Source organism: Diabrotica undecimpunctata, chromosome 8 (assembly GCF_040954645.1).
Source record: "Diabrotica undecimpunctata isolate CICGRU chromosome 8, icDiaUnde3, whole genome shotgun sequence".
NCBI lineage: Eukaryota > Metazoa > Arthropoda > Insecta > Coleoptera > Chrysomelidae > Diabrotica > Diabrotica undecimpunctata.
In genome coordinates, this window is record NC_092810.1 from 128,484,357 (window position 1) to 128,504,808 (window position 20,452).

General features: G+C 33.4%; 1 protein-coding gene across 2 annotated transcripts in view; it reads right to left on the reverse strand.

The window, feature by feature from the left end:
- The window catches only part of hiw (MYC binding protein highwire), a 415,280-nt gene that overhangs the window by 336,027 nt on the left and 58,801 nt on the right, over positions 1-20,452 (reverse strand). For both annotated transcript variants that reach the window (XM_072541008.1, XM_072541007.1), the window contains exons 6-11: positions 6,097-6,447; positions 4,915-5,182; positions 4,677-4,857; positions 3,430-3,589; positions 2,802-2,950; positions 1,261-1,434 (exon numbers count right to left, since the gene is read on the reverse strand). In XM_072541008.1, coding sequence (XP_072397109.1) covers positions 1,261-1,434; positions 2,802-2,950; positions 3,430-3,589; positions 4,677-4,857; positions 4,915-5,182; positions 6,097-6,447 — 1,283 coding nt within the window. The remainder of the gene's footprint in view (positions 1-1,260; positions 1,435-2,801; positions 2,951-3,429; positions 3,590-4,676; positions 4,858-4,914; positions 5,183-6,096; positions 6,448-20,452) is intronic.

Genomic DNA, 20,452 nt, shown 5'->3' on the forward strand with positions numbered 1-20,452 from the left:
GTATAACAATGACTTACATATTAGATTATAAAATCGAAAAGTGCATGAGAAGGTCAATATTTACAACTGTGTGCATCGTCCTACTCTAACTATTGTATAAATAGCATGTAATTAAAGTTATTAATAAACGTATTTTGTCGAAACACTCTGTTAAGTTTGTCAATGAAAAAATAAGGAGATCTCTCGTCCAACCTGCTGCACGATGGTTAAATCACGCTAACTTCTTCTTCTTCTACGGCACTACAGCCCAAAATGAGCCTTGGCCTCTTTTATTTTTTGCCTCCACCCTTGTCTGTCTGTGGCTGCTCTTCTCCATACACGGACTCCTAAAAGTGCTTGTGCGTCGCTGCTTACTGTGTCTTCCCAGCGCTTTCTTGGCTTTCCAACTGGTCTCTTTCCCTGCATTCTGGCGTTCAGTGCTCGTTTTGGTAGCCTATCCTCTCCCATTCGTATCACATGTCCGGCCCATTGCAATCTTTGTATTCTAATGAAGTCTGACAGTGGTGTTTCCTTATACAGTTGATAGAGCTCGTTGTTATATCGAATTCTGAAGATTCCGTTTTCCCTCACAGGTCCTAGTATTCTCCTCAGTACTTTTCTTTCGAATGTGTCGAGTTTGTTTTTGGATGTTTCTTTCAGGACCCATGCTTCGCTGCCATAACATGCTATTGGCCGAATTAAAGTTTTATAGATTCTCATCTTTGTATTTCGGTGGACACTTTTAGACCGAAATATATGGGAGAGGGCAAAATAAGCTTTGTTTGCCTGCGTTATCCTTTTTCGCTAACACCACCATCATAACTTTAAACAATACAAACCTTTTCGTTACCTTTTTACGGGATGAAGTTACCTGAAGAGAAAAGACTGCAACATGGTTGTGTAGATAGCGGCTGGAAATCTTTGATAAAGATTTATATAGTAATTAATCTTTTTAAAAACTACAAAAAAACTCCCAAAAATTTGCTTTGAACTCGGTATAACGTTACAACGTTACATGGTACAAAGTTATACTCTTTATAAAGTCATAAAGATACAAGATCACATTTTATACATACACAACTCCTTTACTTAAAGTACAATATATTATGCTGCTCGAATTATTGCAGCCACAAAGTGTACTAGATATTATATTAATGTATATAGTAACAACTCAATACACACAATACGGTCATAAAGTTATAAAATAGTGGAAGAAAAATATATAACAATACCTATGTGCTGTTTTTTTTATTTAAGCCAAAAATAAAAAAAGTGCATTACCTGAGCATTGCCGAAAGTATACACTTCTCCTTTAGATGTTAATACTACCGAATGGTTACTGCCAGCTGCAACTTGTATTGCACTACATGGTAATCTTATTAGCTGTACACTACTTTTGGTTAGTATGTCACCACACCCAAGTTGTCCGTTAAGATTGGATCCAAATGTGTAAACCTAAAAAATAGAGTAAAAAATATATTTTTTATTAAAGTAATGATTGTATATAACTCCAAGATGAGAAAGGAGAGGGTAAAGGCTAGCGTTTTGGTGACAGTATCCAAGCCAAGTGGATACTGTCAATAACTGCCAAGAAAGTGATGAGTAAAGACCAGTGTTTAACACCTTAATGTGAACCACATTATTAAGGGAGTAAACCCCAACAGAAAATATTCTGTATCCGTCTTCTCCACGATTTTTCTCATGTACTTTCCGGCTTAGGCTTAGCCGGATTTATAAACAAAATCTAGAATTAAAATCAATAAACTTAAAAGGGAAAGGTAAAACCTCTCTTCGTCTCCCTGTGTACTTTTCTCTGCCATATTCTTAACGTCTAATATCTGTGTAGAAAGGCTTAGTGATATAGTGTCTACTGTATTATATAATTTATTTTGGCAGTCTCTTTTCCCATTACTTTTAAACATAAAATATAAACAATAATATTTATTACGTAGGACAATAAAATAAAATAAAATAAGATAAAATAAAATTAAGGTAAGATAAGATAAAAGGTCATTAAAGGGTAGTTTTCATTATTATACATGAACATTTGGTTATGAGAAAGCTGTTTTCCAAATGTACCGCGTTTTCTCACATCAGAGCAAAAACAACAACGAATTAATGAGACTCGATGGGAATTCGCAGTTTTTACATCGGATGTCACAATGGATGATGATACATGGATCTATCACTTCATTTCGGAATCAAATCGGCAGTCATCTGAGTGGACAGCACCTTGAGAAAGTCGTACAAAGCGATCAAAGACGCAACAAACCGCCAAAAAAGTTATAACCTCTGTAATTTGAACCCATGGAAATTTAAAACATGGGCTCGCAAGGAACTATTTTCATTGAATATTTGATACATAGAGATACAATCAACAGCTACTACTAAATTGGTTTATTGGAGCGTTTAAAGACCGAAATCGTAAAGGAAACTCCTCATTTGTTGAAGAAAAAATTGTTGTTACACCAAGACAATGCACCGTGCCATAAGACGATAAAAACTATGTCAAAAAGGCACGAATTTGGCTTTGAATTGCTTCCGTAGGCACCGTATAGTCCAGATCTGGACCCCAGTGACTACCAGCTTCTTTCCGATCTAAAAAAATGCTCAATTGCAAGAAATATCGCTCCGATGAGGAAGTAGTCGCCGAAACTGAAGCCTCTTTGAAGGCAAAGATAAATCGGGTTACAAGGGCAGCATCGAAAACTTGGAAAAACGTTGGAATGATTGTATTGCCGTTATAGGAGATTATTTTGATAATTAAAAAATTAGACTGTTTTAATGATTAAAATTTCTAAGACAATATTGTTTTAACTTACCTGACCATTTTGTAGCAGTACTATACTATGATGTAAACCACAAGATATCTGTATCACAGGGCTATCGCTAGGCAAGGTCAACTTAGATGGAGGTAGACATGATATTCTGGCAGCGTCTCTTTCAACATCGGAACCCTGTTGTTCCTTAACTAAAAACCATTTGAATTTCGTTGAGAGAATGTTACTAATCATATATGTAGACACAAGAAAGTACAAATGTATCTAGTACCAACAATGTATATTATTTCTATTGATTTTTGGATACTTAAAGGTAAAATATTTAAAAGATAAAACCAAATTTTTCCAATGTATAGTACAAAAATAACATTTGCATTTTTTAAACACTTGGAGTATCGGCATTACTACACAAAGTGAAGACATAAGCAAAGTGTCGAAATTGTTAGCTAGAAATAACCAACGACTCTGTACTTTTTTAACGATTTTTAGTATTTCTGTATGTTGTCGCAAAGAGGATGAGGGGTACGCTTAACAAAGTATCATGCGGCGTTAGGTTAAGTTAGATAACATTCGGGTTGGACCAGTACCAAAATTTGCCCAGCATTTGCGTTGGTGCATTCTAGCTAACGAGCACCATACCCATATGCATAATGTATTAACAAAAAATTACCTGATTGTAAGACATTATTTTGTCTAACACTATTATTTAATCTATGTGCAGTGGATGAATTAATAGCTGGTCTCGACGATTTAGCTTTCAGTGATTGTTTACTACAACTTTGTACCGATTTCTTGCTCTTATTTTTCCTTTCTTCTAAGCGACTCTGCAACTAAAACCAATGGCGTCAATAATTGAATAAGTAATGCAATATCTTTAGATAATGGACCAATAAAAAGTGTAATTTTATTTTAACAAACAATGTATAAATATATACAAATAATGTATATATATTGAAGCGTGTTTCAAACGAGCGGTTCTAATTTATATAAATATATTTATATACAGCACGATAATATCTAACCTAATATCAGCGCAGCTTATATATACAAGTTGTTATGTACTAGAATAATCTGGAGTAGTCCATCTCTATTCTTCCCGTCGGAAGCGTATCGAAGACAGGCGCTATTGAGAACGCCAACGATTAAATATTCTAGATTCATCCTTCTAAGAATTGTGACATGTACCGCGCATCGGAGGTGGGCTATTTCGTTACATTGCTCTTAGATCTGAACGTCCCGATTAGCAACTTACATGAAAGCCCAGTATGGCGGAATCTACAGGACTCTCCAGCTCTGCATAAAACCCTCAGAAAGAAATAACAGTCTACGGTCTTTGAAGGACACGATCTCTTCGAGTTAATGCAACACACAGTAAGTCGGACGTCGGTTTCTCGGAAGATCACTTCAAGCATGCTTCTGACAATCTTCCAATCCAGATTTTCTAGTGCATGGCCTATCTTGGATAAGGCCAAATTCTTGATGTCATAATTGCATACGATTTTCTTCAAATAAGTTAGAGCACGCTATATATCCCCGTAGCTTGCCTTGTCTGTATACTACTTCCTGATCACCATATACAGCAAAGATCGAGGACCATCTTCTAATCTCAGTACTTTTCCAACTTTAGGATGCTGATTTTTAAACTCGTCCAAACGACCAAACTTCTTATAGAATACGGACGAGATTCCTTTAGATATCTCAAGATCTTTGGCAACACAGTGGGCTAGAGAGACGTTACGCGGAACAGTAAAAAGATCCTGCTGAACCTCTGTAAAAGTTTTTTTGTTCGACACTTTCTCAAAGTGTTTTAATTTTTAGGCCACACAACTATCGAGAATCCTTGATAGTACAGACAAAAAAAAAATAACAACAAAAATAGAGAAAACGAAATTAATTCTAGCTATTTCGACTACTTACTTGCTCTTGTAACTTGGTTCTTTGTCTAGGTGGTATAACAGCTTTTTCTCTAAATATTAAGTCCAATCTCATCATTCCTGCCAAATCGGCCAATTCAGAATTATCTACTACTTCCCTAGCGCAAATCCTACAGCAACCGCATATGCTGCAACCGCTGTCACCTTCTCCACATCCGCATTCCCTAACACGATAAGAAGTGTTAATACTAAAAATGAAAGCTAAAGTTTAAAGAACTTACTGTCCAGGATTTCGATCTGCACTAATAGATGATAAGCAGCTGATGGAATACCCAGTACATTCTCTGCAAACAGTACAAATCATGCACATATCGTCATGCCAAGCGTGCATGCCAGGTGGGCATATGTTATGTGGTTCTCCCATATTCAGATCAGATACCCCTGGAATATTTTCGCTTTCCTTTTGATTTTCTGACTGAATTTCATCTATCAAATCTTGCTCTTCTTGAACACCACAAGTGTCCATGGCAACAACATTGGAAGAGTTTTCTAAAACGAAAATAATGTAAGTATGCATAGGACAAGGTAAGTTAATTACCTAATTATTAATTATGAGATAAAAAAATGTGTCAGAGATGAGATAACAGTTGGAGTAAAAGAAGCACAAAATATAAAATGGTCTATACACATGTTAATAAGAGAGAAGACAAACCTATCAAAAGAGATAAACCCGGTAAAAGATCACAGAACACAACAACGATAGGATATGGAAAAAGTGAAAGAAGATAAAGAAAATTTGAATATAAGAAACATATAAAGAAAATCCACAAGGAAATTAATTCCTGCAGCTGGCTGTATACCACGTATAACAAAAGAGGTTAGTCTTTGTATGTGGGTATATTTTATTTTATAAAAACCCTTAAAAGGGCAACATTAAAAGCACGAACGTTTTCGGAACAACTGTTCCATCATCAGGTTAAAATACAGGTTACCATGCCTGAGCCACCAAAATATTTGGGTAAAAACCCTTTAAAATGTAATGTGTTACCAAAGATTGTACATGATGTTAATAATATTATATGATGTTTAATATTTTAATTAAATTTTACTTCAGGTAACATACACCCATGCTTAAGTGAGTTCCAGTGTCCGGAGAGTAAACCTCTTCAAACGGACATCAGCTGGTAACTCCCAGTTAAGAAACCTACGGGAATGGTTTAACAGATCCTCTACACCCCTTTTCGGAGCGTCTGTCAACATAACATTAGTATAGCCAATTTGATAGACAATGCACGATAATCGAGCAGGGTACAGGGAGAAGAAAAAAGAAAGAAAATGACAGAAAATAATATAAACAATAGTGAAAACAAGAGAAGAGACTGGAAATTATAAAAGAAAATGTAAAATATTGCAAAATTTATTTTAATAAATGAATTGAATAAATATTTGTTATGTTAAATTACCTTCCTTCGCCATATTAAATTCCCTTCCACACTGAAATTTATTATTGATCCCAAAGGTGTAAATATGTCCTTTATTAGTCAGTGTAACTGCGTGAGCTTTTCCCAACGCCACTTGAGTAACAAACTCTCCTTTTAAAAGTCCTACAATTCCTGTCACTGGATCTGCATGAGTGGTGTCTTTACCGAACATCAGCAGCTCTCCTTCTTTGTTTATAAGCGCCGTTGTGCCATTATTGCAGGCTACATAGACGATATGTTGGCCGTCTACTTTTATCATTTTCTTCGGTTTTACAGGTTTAGGTTGACGACGAATTTTGTTCTGATCGCCGTCTTCTCCTCGCCGAGCTGTACCTGAAAAAAAAAAACAATGACTTTTGACATATTCAAATTAACGGGTATAACTACGAGACCCTTTCCATATCAGTTGGCCCACCTATGGAATTTGCAGTTTAAGAGGGTTTTCAGACGAGGATACTGTATGCGAGATACTGTACGCGAGCGCGAGATACAGAATTTTCGATGGCTGCTGTATCGGATTCACGGGCATGCTCGTCAGTATGAAAATAGTAGCAGTGCAGTGCGGTTATATTTTTGGATTATGGATGTAGAAGAGTATGTTATGCTGTGGTACATATTAAATAAAAAGAAAAAGAAAGTGAAAAGACGGCGAAATTTGTGGGTTCATCCTATTGTAGAATTAAGAGAAACCAAGGGAACGTATAATTTGCTGTATCAAGATTTATTGCAAGATCCATCGAAGTTTTTTAATTATTTTCGAATGTCTGTGAAGTCGTTTGAAGAACTTCATAAAATTTTAGAAATTTAATTGAGTAAAAAAGACACAACTATGCGTAAAAGTATTTCGTCAAAAAAACGGCTTTCTATGACTTTAAGATAAAGTTAATGTCTATGACTTAAATTTCAAATAAATCTGTGTACTTATCTCCAATTTGTAAATTGTTTACCTCGCCCTAAAAAAAATGACCGTATTCCTTTCACAATAATGTAGTTTTATATTCATTAAATAATCAAAATTTCAATTAGCAAACTTTTAAAACTAAACTGTATACGTATGAAACAAAATACCTATGTATTTATAATAAAAACATATTTATTTCTTACCATATTCATTTTGCTGTACTGCTGTCATGGCCTCAAAATTGTCGCACATTTGCTTAGAAATTTCGACCCAGCACTGCTGCTTTTTATTTCTATTGCAGTAATCTGGCGATCCGATCCCTACGAGAAATGCCTAACATCGATCGTTCCATGGCTCTTTGGGTAACACAAATTTTATTTCTTACTTTCTTGGTTAGTGTTAATGTCTCTGTACCATACGTAAGTACTGGCAACACGCACTGATTAAAGACTTTTCTTTTAAGACACATAGAACATAGCTTAGCTTGCCGAATGCCACCCAAGTGAGTCCTATGCGGCGGCTTAGTTCGCACGTTTGATTATCTCTTCCTATGCGTATCTCATGTCCTAAGTACTTATATGAGGTGGTTTCTTCAATATGCATGCCATGTACTGAAATCTTTTCGCTTAACACAAGATTTGTCATGATTTGTGTTTTTGTGTGGTTGATTTTTAATCCTACTTGTAGGGAGGCTAGGTATAGTTTCTCCAGTTGCGATACTGCATCATCGATTCTGTCAGCAAAAAGGATAATATCGTCAGCAAACCTCAAATGACTAAGCATTTCTCCATTGACATTAATTTCTTTTTCACTCAGATTTGCGTTCTTAAACATATGCTCTAATAATGTTGTAAACAATTTTGGGGAAATTGTGTCTCCCTGTCGCACTCCCCGTTTTATTTTAAATACGTTGGTCTTTTTATCTGCCAGTTTCACACTTGCTGTCTCATTTTGATAGATGTATTTTATCATGTTTATATAGCGATGATCTATACGGCACTCTGTTAAGGCTTTTAACATCTTTTGATGACTTATTGTGTCGAAAGCTTTTTCGTAGTCAACAAATATCATGACTAATGGCTTGTTATATTCAACGCTCTTTTCTATTAAGTTCTTAATTACTTGTAAATGATCATTCGTAGGGATCGGATCTCGTAGGGATCGGATCACGAACAAGGAAATAAGACGGAGAACAGGAGTGACAGATGCCATAGAAAGAATTATGACCCTTAAATGGAACTGGGCGGGGCACATAGCTAGAATGTTGGATAACAGATGGACACAGCGAATAATACAGTGGAGATCGAGACAAGAAGCACATCGAAGTAGAGGTCGTCCACCAACAAGATGGTCTGATGACATAAAACGGATCGACAAAAATTGGATGCAAACAGCACAAAACAGAAATACATGGAAAAGACTGAGGGAGACCTATATCCAGCAGTGGATAGATCCGGGTTAAATGATGATGATGATGATGAATATGGCGATGCTGTATCCCATAGACAGGGATTTGATTGTACCAAACAAATAAATTTGTCACTATCAAATACAGTTCGCTCCATTATTTAAATATATTTAGAAAACACCGTCTTTCTTTCGTTGCTCATTCACAATTCTTCGACAGAAAATCGCGCGTCTATGGAATGTGGTGCAAAAGTATTCGTGTCTGAAAGCGTTCATTTAACGTAATGTTTCTTCTGTATCTGGGATACGCATTCAGTCGTCGGCGACAGGAAGGTCCGAGATACTGAATTCGGTATCTCGCATACTGTATCTCTCGCGCGTCCCGTGTGAAAAGCTCCATTTAAATCTATGTAATATCTGCGTCTCGGATACGCGTATCTCGGATACAGTATCCTCGTCTGAAAGGGGGCTAAGTCGATTACCATAAACAAATTATACTCTGCATGTTTTTATAAGTTCCCATATTAATTAATATGGCATTTTTATTAATATTTATTAAAAACATTACCCCTATGGTTTTTTAAATTATTTTCGACAATAAAAAAAAATTCACTAAACCCTGGCTATGCATTCACTTATGTCCACATACGTTGATTTTTTCTTAATTACGTTAAATTCAAAGGTAGCTATGGAAAAATTGCATCAAATATTGTCAGTTAATGTAAAATGTATTTTGTAGTATTGTAAAGCTTTTTACCGAGGTAAAGCTATCGATGAAATGGGCCGAGGTAAAGGTATCGATGAGAAAAGTTGTTGAATCATTATTAGATTTTTTAATTCTGGAAAATCCAATTCAGAAGATACAAAACTACAGGTTCGGTCGTCACAAAACCTAGAAATGTACGAAGAAGTAAAATAACCGAAGCAGATCGAAAGGCATTAAGACGCATTATAGTGAAAAATCGACGAGCAAATTATATGGAGTTACGCGTTTTATGAAATGACGTTATTGGAAGACACGTTTTTAGATCAACATGTCATCGAGAGGTCACAAATTAGGATTTGATACTTACAAAGTAAGTTTTATAGTTGAAAAAGTTAGTACGAATTGCTTTTAATAAATTTCATTTTATTTTAGGCTAATTAAAAGCCAAGTTTAACATTACAACGAAAGAAAAATAGACTAAGATGGTCAAAAGAGCATAAAAATTGTGATGAGTCCAGATTTAAAGTGTGTGTTGGAGACAGTAGGAGTCGCGTCATTCGCAGGAAAAATGAAGCCTTCCATCCCGACTTTCTGAAGAGAAAAGTCAAATTTCCTGCATCTGTCATGATCTGGGGCAGCATGTTGTCTAAAAGTGTGGAAAAGTTACATTTTATCGATGGGATTGTAAACACAGATAAATATTTGAATATTTTAGAAGAATCTCTTTTACCGATTACACCGTTTATCATCAGCGGAAGATTTTGTTTTCCAACATAACTGCGCAGGTTGTCATACCTCAAAAAAGAGTTTAAAATGGATTGAAGACCATGGCATACCACTTCTGGAATGGGTTTCTAACAGTTCCGACAGAGACTGTGGCGTGAAATTAAAAAAGCTTTGAGAAAACATCCTGCCAGGTCCGTCAACGAATTGAAGAAAAAATTGTAAGAAATAAATGGGATTCGTTTACATTAGTATTTTGTGAGAACTTGGTAAAAACTTGGTAAAAAACTCAGTGGTAAACTTTCACATTTTTTTGTGGTAATATTACATATTCTATGCGTTTTTTTTAATTCATTATTATTCTATTTAATCAATAGTTTTCATTACGTTATAAAATATTTTCTATAACTAGAAAATTGAAAAATGTTCGATGCATTAAAACTTCTAAAATTTACGGTGCGCTTTTATTTTTGTTCTCTAAAATATAATGTTCTTATTAATCTAATGTTGTGCCAACTGATATGGGAATGGGCTCGTAAACCGAGGACTGCATGAAGATGTTTAAAACTCTTTAATTTAATTCTTTATTTAAGGTTAACCCAGAAATGTCGAATAAAAGACAAAAAAGCAACAATTATAGTATATTACTTTATGAGGCAGAGAAGCATGACTTTTCTATAGAGGGCCTTTTCATAATAGAGGGCAAGTCAAGAAAAGTCGCTTCTTTGCCGAATAAAGTATACTATTTTTTCTTCAAACGTAGCAATTTTCAACCATAAATAGTACAATTCATACGCTATTTTTACTCGAAATTAACTGTGACAACTATCAAAGTCGTCTAGATGTTAGAAATTAAAATAATTAAGTCGTCGGTGGGATTTGCGTCTCCCTGGTTACAGTTGTTTGACAGTTGTTTGCAATTATTAAAGACAGCTTATTGTTGTTGCAACCGCAAGCGCAAATTTAGTGCGAAAATGGAAAACCTAAACGAAATAAGAAATAAGAACGATAATGCTCAAAAAATTTTAAACCCTCATGATTCGCCAACATCGGGAATGATTGCTGAAAGTTGTTCTCGACCATCAGTATCATCAACAATTACCGATGCGTATCAAGAGTCGGGAACATTTTTGAACGGTTTCAATATTGAAAATGCTCATTAACTAACTGTACTTTTAATATTACTATAAATAAAAATGATGTTTAATTGTTGTTAATGACATTTGTATTGTTGCTTTGTGACATGTTTCATATTGTTGCCATGACAACATTTTTCCCTCCGCCGTAAAGAAATGGGAAAAAAAACTGCTGCCGGCGGAGACATCAAACTTTGACAGGATCAAGTTAGATAAGTAATGTCATCATTATTTGACGTTTGAAGAAAAAATATTTTATCTTAATCCAATATCCAATTTTCCAGTCCTTCACTTTCACATGTTTAAGGTGTTCCTCCACTTTATTAATCCACCTCGTTCTGGGCCTATCTCTTCTAGGACCGATTAGTTTTCTGGTCTTATAGTGTTGGTTCTTCTCTTCCACCCGTCTTCTGTCTTCCTTTCTCCGAAAACGCGTCTCAATATTTTTCTTTCCCATCTTTCCAGAGGATCCTTTTCCTTTTTATTTAATGTCTATGCCTCACAGGCATATGTTACTGTGGATCTAATTACTGTTTTATATATTCGGCGTTTGTCCTGTGCAGAAACGTATATTGGATTAATTTGGAGTCTTAAACTGCCCAAATTTTATATTTTCTTTCGATATTCTGGCATCGAGCTCCCATATTTCTTCTTTCCATTTTCATCGAATGACACACCTAGGTATACAAAATTGTTCAGCTTTTTTTAAAGCCGGCCTGGTACTCGTGTAGAATTCTTTCCGTATAGAAATTCAGTCTCTTTCTCAATATTCTTGCCAAGATTTTATAACAGTATCTAGTAAGGCTACACCTTTTTGTCTCCTTTTTTATGTAGCGCGCATATGTCATATATTTATGCCAATCAGTTGGCATTATTTCATTTTCTTATATTTGCACTATTAGATGATATATTCTTCTCTGCACCAAATTTGAATATTTTCTATACATGTCATTTTTCCCAGGACTTATTTTATTTTTCATTTCTGGTATTGCTGTCTCCACCTCCTCCTTTGTAGGCTGCATTTCAACTATCTCAGCTTCTTCAACTACTTAGTTGGCTACTGCTTCAGATCTTAGTATTTATAAACAAATCATGATGAAAAAACTTATGATATATAATGAAGTAGATACTTCTGGTGTAATTGGTATATTTATAAAGCTACTAAAATAATAACAATATCCAAAAGGATTGCAATTCTCATCCGAAAGTTTTCGGTCTTAAGACGGTGTAAAAATCTTTGAATCATAGTTTAAAGTAAAAGCAAAAATTTAAAAGGTATAATGTCGATGATTTAAGATATAAACGAAAACGAACACACTGGCCCTTACTCGAAAAGTTGACCACGTATGAGTTTGATCATAGATTCCAGCCAACTAACCAGACCAAACCAGACTTTTGGTCTGAGTCGCACGTGGTCACCTTTTCCATTAAGGTAACCAAGTTACCTTACTCATAAGGTAAAAAAATTACTATGTCCGTTATAGGACTTAAAACGATCAGGTAACTGTAATATTTTTTTCACCTACATATTTCTTTTTCGGAACAGGTAAAATTATTATAGTTTCAATTGAAGTATAATAAATGACGTTTTTTTTGTATTCGCATATGTACTTCGTTGCCTCTGGCAGAATATTAAGAATTAGGAATTTTTGAAAATTTAGACTACAGATCTAATTAATGAATGTTCAGTTCAGACTAGCTTTCTAAAAGATTTTTTAGAAATTCCTAATTCCTGTTCTTTTAATGACATAATACAAATATATTATTTAATAACATAACAAGGTTATCTACGTTTGTTTTCAATTATCTTTAATCGCTTCTAATGTATAAATAAATAATAATTATCATCATTTGATGTAAGTAGTATACCTGTATTGTTAATAAACATTCTAATTTACCTGCCTTTTTATTGCATTGATAAGGTTTTTTTCTTACCTTTTTTCCTTAATGGATTTTATTTTTTATCTTTGGACTTGCTAATGTGTACTAAATTTACTTTTTTGGGAAATTTATATTTTTTGAAATCAACATCTGCGTCTTTAGCGTAAAGTATATGCTTTATTTTTTACCGATATTCAAGATTTCATATCGTAGTATAACGAAACTATTAGCACAGTCTGGTTATGCAAAAATCATCGATTTCACGGCAAAATTTTTTGCAGATATCTGAAGCTTTTAAGACACAGATGGGGGTAACTAGATGGCGAATAGATAAAAAAGTACTCGTATTTTTACCTTGTGTTTTTTTAAACAATAATTTATGGACACAATTTGATTTTTTGTCTATAAGTTTTTTTCCTTCTATTTTACATAAACAACATTCAATAATATTCAACAACAATTATTTTTTTATATCAAGAATATCTTTATTTTCCCGTTTTTTAAATTAAAATTGATAGATAATTTACGGAGATATTTGCAAAAAAGCAGTTTTGTTGCACTAATTTATGAATTTTATTAATTTTTATATTAACAAAATAAAATGTTATTAATACATTTTTGAACATCGAGGAATTTACCGTCTTTTAAATTTGTGCGAAATTTCCGGCCGATCAGTCAAATAGTTTAAAAGTTATTTAATGTTAGCCTGAGGCTAAATATTTAAACTATTGAACTTGCTCTATTAATGATACTAGACACATTTAGCAAATTTTATAGGATTCTTTAAGACTTAAACTATCTCAGAAGTTAAATGTATATTGCGTTTTCGTCGAAATTATTTACAAAATAAACGTTTGAAAAAGGGGTATGTTTTTTACTTATAAACAGTTGTAATAACTTCTATATTTTTTAAGCTACAGACTTGTACGTACAACCATTGGATAGCTGGTAAAAAACTCACATTTAAAGAAAAACCTTCTATGACCAATAGGAACGAAGTAAGGGACTATTTTTAAAAAAATCATATCTCCATTGTTTATAAACATTAAGAAGTAAAATTTGCACAAATTTTGAATGAAAATCTAAAGTTTATATTGAAACTTATATCTATAAAATTCATCCAATTTTTCGAAACTTACAGCCCTTCGAAACGAAGGTACTTTCGACAGATCGACATAGGAAAGTAGAGGGGATAACTGTTTCAGCTCCGTTTTTTTTTTCGAGATCGGAACTTCAAATTAAAACACGTAGGAAAAATTTACATTATCTCTGCTTCCATTGCAGCTAGAAGCCTCTTTTTTTTAATCTGGGGTAGCTCGTCGAAATATGAATAACTACATAAAATTCCATTTTTGGCCAGTCGCCGTGGAATATCTATTATTAGAGTCTAATCCTCAAAGACTGAAATTTCGATTTTGAGTTTTGGCAACAAACATTTGAAATATGGCTTAAAAACGCTGAATTTAAACTTTCACATTACAAACGATTACACGTCATGGAAAGTGTTTCCACGAAGACGGTATTAGATGGAATTTGTAGTGAAAGTTGTAGTTTCGAAAAACCTATCTGTATAATCGAAAAGAAGCAGTTTTAAACTTTTTAGATCGTTTATAACGTCAAAGTGTAAATTCAGCGTTTCTAGGCATATTTCAATTGCCTCATATTTGTTGCCAAAACTCAAAATCCAAATTTTTTGCTATCGGTTTTGAAGATTAGACTCTAACAATTCAAATTTCGTAGTGACCGGTCAATGGAAGTGATACATTTTATTGATCTCGTGAGAATCGTAAAAAATTGCAAAAATCGCGCAGCGTTTTAGTATTTAACAGCTTTATTTGACTTTATTTATGGAAACTGACTTCATTTGTCAAAGTTTTGCCATTTGTTCATTTTATTTATTGGACAGATTTATAGAAACTGTCTTCATTTGCTGCAAAATACAAAAATTGCACACGGAAGCAGCCCTTTTTACCTTTAAAACGCAAGTTTTACCGTCGAGTTGATACAAATTTTATTTAAAATTGATTTCAAGCGTGTAACTGACATCCAAAATCGCCGGCCGTTTCAAGCGATTGAGTTTCTGAGAGAACGGTTTATTCTACACAAAAAGTGCTAATATATATTTTTGTTCAAATTTATCTCAGTTACATTTTTTATTTAAAACATTTTTTTTCTGCGGCGTACAGATTCTTGGTAAATCAATTTTCCGTTTTCCCCCTACCAGGGGAGTTTTGGGGGGCTAGGAATGGTAAACTTCTTTGCATCTTTTTTGAGGTCACAAAATTGACATTCTCAGCAAAATTCAGCTTGTTCGTATCATTTTTAGATACAGTAGCATTTTCGTCTCTGACAACTGGAGTAATAGGGATAAAGGTAAAGAAAATGCTGATGAAGGAATGATATTTACCATTTTTTCTGAAAAAATTTTTTAGAGATAGTTTTTGTTTATAATTTCTCTTTTTTAATGCATATTAAATCTTTCGATAAAATCAATTTAATCTTCATATGATAAATAAACTGCCGCAATTAAAACTGTCTACTTAATGTTAGTTTTATAAGAAGTCAAAAGAAAATAGATATTTCGAAAAAAGATTTTCAAAATAGTATACAAAAAATACAATATTTGAATAAAGCTACGAACTGATTTGTATATATTTTTGGTGATAAAGGAGGTAGTAGACATTTATACAGTGAACCAATCAAATAAGCTTACAATTTAACGTAATTAGGTATTAGAATAAACAAACCAATCAGGTGTCATTAAGGTATAATTATAAACTTTCTATAATTCCAGAGGTGGGGAACGAACCCACAATTACTAAAGTTTTCCCGATAGTCTGACTGTTGTCAAAAAAGTCAGTTTAAATCTAACGCTAGTGATATAAAGTTACGAGCGTGCTAAGTTTGAAGTTTTATTACCAATTTAATTGGACGTGTTAACTCTGGCATACAAACTAGTCTCACAAGTAGTAAACCCTCTAGTAGTGCCTTGCAAGTCAAAATATCAACGATGGTTGACGAGAATATTAAATACAGTGAAATGGTTTCTAGAGGACTGCATAGTAATCTAAGTGCTATCGAAACTCATAGTATCGCCGCTAGAAATTCTGCAGTTGTGAGCAATATGCAATCGACATTATTTAACAATGACACTAGTACTTCTATGACACTGCCGACTTTTGAAGAAGAAGATTTACCTAAATATATTCAAAATCTCATAGAAAAAAGTCGTCTTCTTGAAAGACGTTACTTGAAAACAAACGATTTTAAAATTCCGTTGGTGAAAAATAAACTGGATATGGCGATAGAAGATGAATTTACATCGATAGTAGAAGATTTCTTCATCAACAAATTAAATTTACAATACTTACCCAGTGATTATCTATTAAAGCATATCAATAGACTTTTTGCTGAAAATGAACTATATATACAATATCAAGGCAGGAATCAGTTAGTTTTAAAGGACGCCCTGGAAGTGAACCAGATGGCCATCAGCATTCTACTCGAAACATACAATGAAAAGACCATTGAAAGACTAGAATCTTCTACTTTTGGGAGGTGATGTGAAGTAAGAGAACTGTAAGTACTTCTGTAATTATTGTTCTTAATCTTACCAACTATTTTAAACATTTGTTATTTCTGTATTGTTAAAGTAATTTGTCTTGTAACAAACTCATTTTTTAAAGAAAACTAAGACTTTTATGCGTATTATATTTGATTTGATACATTCCATAATTTTTTCACAAACACTTTATTAACTGAATTCTTTTCGAATTTATTTACACTTTCTGTATAATTCTTCATTGTTACTTACATACTTAACTTTAGCTGTTAATGTCAATTTCTTCCTAGTGTACGTTATTTTTTATTATTTTGGTTCATATCATATTTATTTATTTCATTATCTAGTATTTATAGTTTCTTGTTGAACATTGTCAGATTATTTTTCCCAAACTTTTCTCTTTTGCCATTCCGATTTTCCTTTCGTGTTGTTTTTTGCCAACCATTATTTATATCACAATATTGTGTCATCTATAAGATATAAGATATTATAAGTACCTTATTATTCTTTTTAATTTATCTACTTTTCTTCTTTGGTTAGTGTTTTTTGTTAGACCATTAATATTTTGCCAAGTTTCTAGATCTATATCCTCTTACTATTGAGTTTTTTGCATCAATCATGCTTTTTTGATATGTAATGTTTCAACTTTCAGTCACGAATAACTTAAAAAACATTTATGTACTTTAAAAAAAACTCTAAAGAACATTTTTGCCTTTGTCAATTCAATATTCTAGCGACTACCATGGTTTTTTTTGACAAATTTTTTCCACGAGTTGGGGTGGTAACTAACCCCAGTGAAAAACACATACTGTCAAAATTTCAATCAAATCGATGCGTATAAAAAAATTTCAGAAGTTTTCTACTATTTTTACCGTCATACCCTGGACTATAACATTATATATAAATTAAAATTTAAGATTTTTGTATAATCTGCTTATATAGTTTTAAAAATTAGTTATGTAAATATATGGATGTACATAATTGTATATTATCTTGATGTACTGTGTTGTTATTATTATTATCATAGATAAAGCATTACTAAACGTAATTTTATAATTCCATAATAGTCTGTCTATATATTATTTATTTATACGTTTAACTTGTACTGCAAGAATATCTTAATAAACGAAGTTAAAATTTATCAGTTGTTTTATTTTTCGTTATTCACTTTCCTATGGATATACAGGGTGTTTCAAAAAGGTATGTCATAAATTAAATCACGCATTCCGGGGACAAAAATAAATTGATTGAATCCAACTTACCTTAGTACAAAAGCGTACACAAAAAAGTTATAGTCCTTTGAAGTTACAAAATAAAAATTGTTTTTTTGCATTATCTCCTAAACTACTTGACATTTTGTAATAAAAATGGACACGTTACTTTCTTGTTCTGAAAGCATTTTTCATACAAAAGAAACAACAAAATCTAAGCGCGCAGAAAATTTTTTAGGGGGGTGTGCAGCCCTAAATCCCCCCAAACTTTTGTGTACGTTCAAATCAAATGAATTTTGTGGCATGTGACATACCTTTTTGAAACACCCTGTATGTCTCGAGCGGTGTGGTTTAGACATAAAGATAGAAAGTTCAATACTTTTAATAGGCCAGTCAAATAAAATTGTAATAAATGTAAAAAGTAAATTAATTCGTTTCAGAACGAATCCTTAAAAAGTTAAATAGTCCATTCGTCAGAGAGTTGACCCCTGAAAATCATACGAATAAGCTGAATTTTGCAGAGACTATTAATTCTAGGTCCCCAAAAAAGTTGCAAAAAGGTTTACCACTTTTACCCCCGGGCTTCTCCCTAAAACCCCCCTCGTAGGAGGGTAAAAACGCAAAAAAATCGATTTACCAAGAATCTGTACACCGTAGAAAAAAATGTTGCAAATAAAAAATGTAGCTGAGATAATTTTAAATAAAATTGTCTTCAAGCATTTTTTGCGTAGAATGAACCGTTCTTTTAAAAACAACGCTTGAAGCGACAGTCGATATTGCACGTCAGTTACGCACGCGAAATCAATGTTCAATAAAATTTGTATCAGCTCGATGGTAAAAATTCGATATCTTTTGATCCAAATGTCCTATCGACAAAAATCAAGATGCGTTTTAAAGGCAAAGAGTTAGCTTTCGTATGCAGTTTTTGTATTTTGCCGAGAATAGACTAAGTTTTTATAAAGGTGTTAAATAAATTTACGTGGCGCGATTTTTGCCATTTTTTACAATTCTTGTGAGATCAATAAAACTGATAACTTTCATTGACGAGTTGTAGTAAAATTTTCATTTTAGAGATCAATATTTAAAACCTATGACATGAAATTTCAATTTTGAGTTGTGGTAGAAAATATGAAGCATTCGAAATATGAATAAAAAACGCAGTATTTAATGTTTTACATTACAAACGATCACAAGTCACGGGAAATGCATTTAAAAAGACTGTTTTAGGTGTAGTTTATTGCAGAAGTTTTGCTCTTTTGAAAAATGTACTAGTGGAATTAAAAAAAGTTTTAAATTATTTAGATCGTTTGTTGTGTGAAAGTTTAAATCCAGCGTTTCTTAAGCATATTTCAAATGCCTCACATTTGTTGCCAAAAACTCAAAACTAAAATTTCATGCTATAGGTTTTAAAGGTTAGGCTCTAGTAATCGAAACTTTATAGTGGCCAGTCAATAAAACGGATAGATTGTATTGATCTTGTGAGAATTATAAAAAAATGGCAAAAATCGCGCCACGTTTATTTATTAAGCACATATATAAAATCTGAGTCCAGTTGCGCCAAAATACAAAATCTGCATAAGAAAGCTGAACTCTTTAAAACGAATCTTTATTTTTCTCCATAGGACATTTGGATCAATAGATATCGAATTTTTACCGTCGAGCTGATAGCTGATCTGAGCAAATTTTATTGAACATTGATTTCGCGGGCGTAACACATTCAAAATCGACGAAAGCTTCAACCGTTGTTTCTAAGAGAACGGTTCATTCTACACAAAAAATGTTTATAAACATTTTTGTTTATAATTATCTCAGGTACATTTTTTATTTGAAACATTTTCTTTCGGTGTACAGATTGTTCTTAAATCGATTTTTTTGTGTTTTTATCCTCCTGCGAGCGGGTTTTAGAGGGAAGCCCGGGGGTAAAAGTGGTAAACTTTTTTGCATCTTTTTGGGGTCCCAAAGATAATATCATCATCATCTTTGGCTCGACAATCCTCTGTGGATCTTGGCCTGCTCTAAGATTCGTCGCCATTGTGTTCGGTTTCTGGCAACATGTTGCCATCTTCTGATTTTTAATATCCGTAAGTCGGTTTCAACTATATCTAACCACCTAATTCGCGGTCGGCCTTTGCTTCTTCTTCCTACAGGTGGTTAGCTTTTTAGCAATCGTATTTTCTGGCATTCGTATTATGTGTCCAACCCATCTAAGTCGCTGTGTTTTAATGAACGTTATGACATCTGGCTCATCAAAGAGCTGATACAATTCAAAATTATATCTTCTGCGCCACTGCCCTTGGTCGTTTATAGCTCCAAATATTTTGCGGAGTATTTTACGCTCAAATATTCCCAAAAGTTTTTCATCTTTCTGCGTTAGAGTCCATGTTTCTGCTTCATATGTGAGGACCGGCCTCAGCAATGTTTTGTATATAATAATTTTAGTTCTTCTTTGAATGTTTCTTGAGTGGAAATGCTTTTGAAGTCCATAGTATGCCCTATTTGTAAGATTTATTCGTCTTTTGATTTCTTCGCTTGTTTTATTGGTAGCAGTCAATAGCCAGCCAAGGTATGTGAAGTTGTTAACACGTCCAAAGGTATGACTTCCAAAGACTGTTTCTCGTTCCTCATTTGCTATCGGATCCTTTGTAACCAACATGTACTTGGTTTTGTCTTCGTTGATGACTAGACCGACCTGTTTCGCCGCTGTTTCCAATTCTAGGAGATATTGCTCAACATCTCGCTTGCTACGCCCTATTATGTCAATGTCATCAGCATATGCTAAGACTTGTATCGATCTATTGTAAATAGTACCGC